At 35.0% G+C, this 2,263-nt stretch overlaps 1 protein-coding gene across 1 annotated transcript; it reads right to left on the reverse strand.

The window, feature by feature from the left end:
- Positions 1-876: 876 nt before the first annotated feature.
- Positions 877-2,056, reverse strand: LOC143556694 (protein STRICTOSIDINE SYNTHASE-LIKE 12-like; the record flags this gene model as incomplete). The annotated part of the gene is made up of 2 exons (XM_077045957.1): positions 877-1,663; positions 1,750-2,056. Coding segments are annotated over 2 exons (794 nt in total), but the record flags the coding sequence as incomplete, so codon positions are not given.
- Between the last annotated feature and the right edge of the window lie 207 nt (positions 2,057-2,263).

Below are 2,263 nucleotides of genomic sequence, written 5' to 3' on the forward strand. Positions count from 1 at the left end.
ATTTGTAGCTAAACATTACATATTCTAGAAGCCTTATTCCAATGAAGTTAAACGCGTGCCCCGAAACTCTCATTTTGTGTCCGGTTTTCTCGTGGGCTCTAATTATTAACTTGACCATAAAATATATAAAGTTCGTAATTTGATATCGCAAGTCACAAATGTTGACCTTACATTCTGTGTAGGGTTTAATGTTGTGTAAATTAGGGCCGTCCAAACCGCTCGTCGCTCGAACTCGCTCGCCGCTCGCTCGAAAATTGCTTGAAAAATGCTCGCTCGTTTTTACGCTCGATTGAATACGAGCCGCTCTGCTCGGTTCGGTTTGTAAACGAGCCAAGCAACGAGCAAAGGTCTGCTCGGTTCGATTCGGCTCGAATATTTTTAATTTATTTTATATATAATTATATATGAACAAATATATAAATATATAGACAAAACACATAAATATAAGATTACAATAATTTTTACCCCTTAAAATTTTTCATATTCCGTCAATTTTATAGTTTTATTTGTTCGATTCAAGTTTTTAGAATACTAGAAGTTTGTTTAAATGATCATTATATCTCACTTCAAACTTATTTTTTAATAAAAAGTTACAATATATTACATGTTTGTCTAGAAACTACTAATTTATTTATAAAATATATTATTTACAACCTTCAAATTTGTTTTTTATTGAAAATTTTAAAGTGAAAAAGAAATAAATAATGCTCGAAATCGCTCGACGTTCGTTCGAAAAATGCTCGATTCGATTTTGGCTCGTTTCGGTTTTCGCTCGGTTCGAATTTCAGCCGTTCGGTTCGGTTCGGTTGTAAACGAGCCAAGCAACGAGCAAGCCTTCACTCGGTTCGGCTCGGCTCGTGAACAGCCCTAGTGTAAATATACATGATGTGTAGAATGTTAAAGATATGTTATTGTATATTAGATAAAGTATGTTTTCAAATATTGTATTGTTGGAATATTTACTCCATAAAAGTTTAAATTTACTCTGATTTTAAACTGTCTTCGTGAATAAATCCAAAGAAAGCAAGGTGTCAGCGGCCCATAAATATATTTAAGAAATTCCAACCAAAGTTTTATCATATAATAAAAGAAAACAAAAAATCAAAGCTTTATTATGATGGTTTAGCCAATCAACCTTATTCAGAAGTGGTGATGGTACAATATATGCATGGTTATCTAATTATTAGAGTAGACACCAATGAAATTGGTAAAGTAAGAACCCACATAAAGTTTCCCATTTTGCTCTTGAACAAGAGAGATTGATGTATTGAAGTACTCGTTAGAAAATGACACTATCTGCAACACATCTCCATTTGAATTGAACCTCACTCCTTGAGGTGTGACGAGCGGCAATCGTGGTAAGAATCCATCTGAATGTGCCGCCCAAAACTCACCGAATGTCTCTCCTCGCTTTATCTTATTCGGGTTCCCAATATTGTCTAGCAAAACTTCCACCTGATTTGCTTTGGGCCCCACAAACCAGTATTTTAAAACTCGGTTACCAGTGAGTTCTGGTACAACAACAAATGTACCATCGTGACTAACTGCAGGACCACCCCCGCCTGGGAGACCACTGAGCAAAACGGATACTTCTTTTGTAATCGTGTTGTAACGCAATAATCTACCGGTTGAATCAGGTATAAATCCAGGTTGTGTGACATCTCTGCATCAAAATACATTTTTAAGTTTTGTTTTAGATGGACATGTAGTAGAAACTTGATTCATGGTTTAAGTTAGTTATATGGTTACCTGAAAGTATAAGTCAAACTAGCATCAAGGAAATAAACATTGCCGGATATTAAGTCAACATCAACACCGGTAGTATACTTGAAACCACCAGCAAGCTGAGTTGCAAGCCCGCCGTTAGGCCCAACAACTAGAAGCCCGAAAAACGCGTCAGCTATATAAAGAAGACCGGTTATGGGATGAAAGCTAAGAGCCACTGGCCTTCCGCATGTTGGTCCTAGATCTGGATCATTTGTACCTTCACAAAGTTGCTTGCTCCTGATCAATATATCCAAACAAAAAACACAAATAATCAATAGGATTGCGTAATCTAGATATCAAAGAAGAAAATTGATGGCGTTTAAGTTGTGTATATTTGCTTTTAAAAAACATAGTGAAAAACAAATAATATAGATAAGCTAATGCCATTTGGAGTTTTGGACATATAAATTTGTTTAAATGTTGTGTAAAATAAACGAATTTAACTTAAAAGTACTTGAATGATATGATACTTTTTTTCTCATTTAATGAATCAATC

This window comes from Bidens hawaiensis, unplaced genomic scaffold, assembly GCF_021521415.1.
Source record: "Bidens hawaiensis isolate Kalapana, Puna unplaced genomic scaffold, B.hawaiensis_p1.1 tig00018669_1, whole genome shotgun sequence".
NCBI classification, from domain to species: domain Eukaryota; kingdom Viridiplantae; phylum Streptophyta; class Magnoliopsida; order Asterales; family Asteraceae; genus Bidens; species Bidens hawaiensis.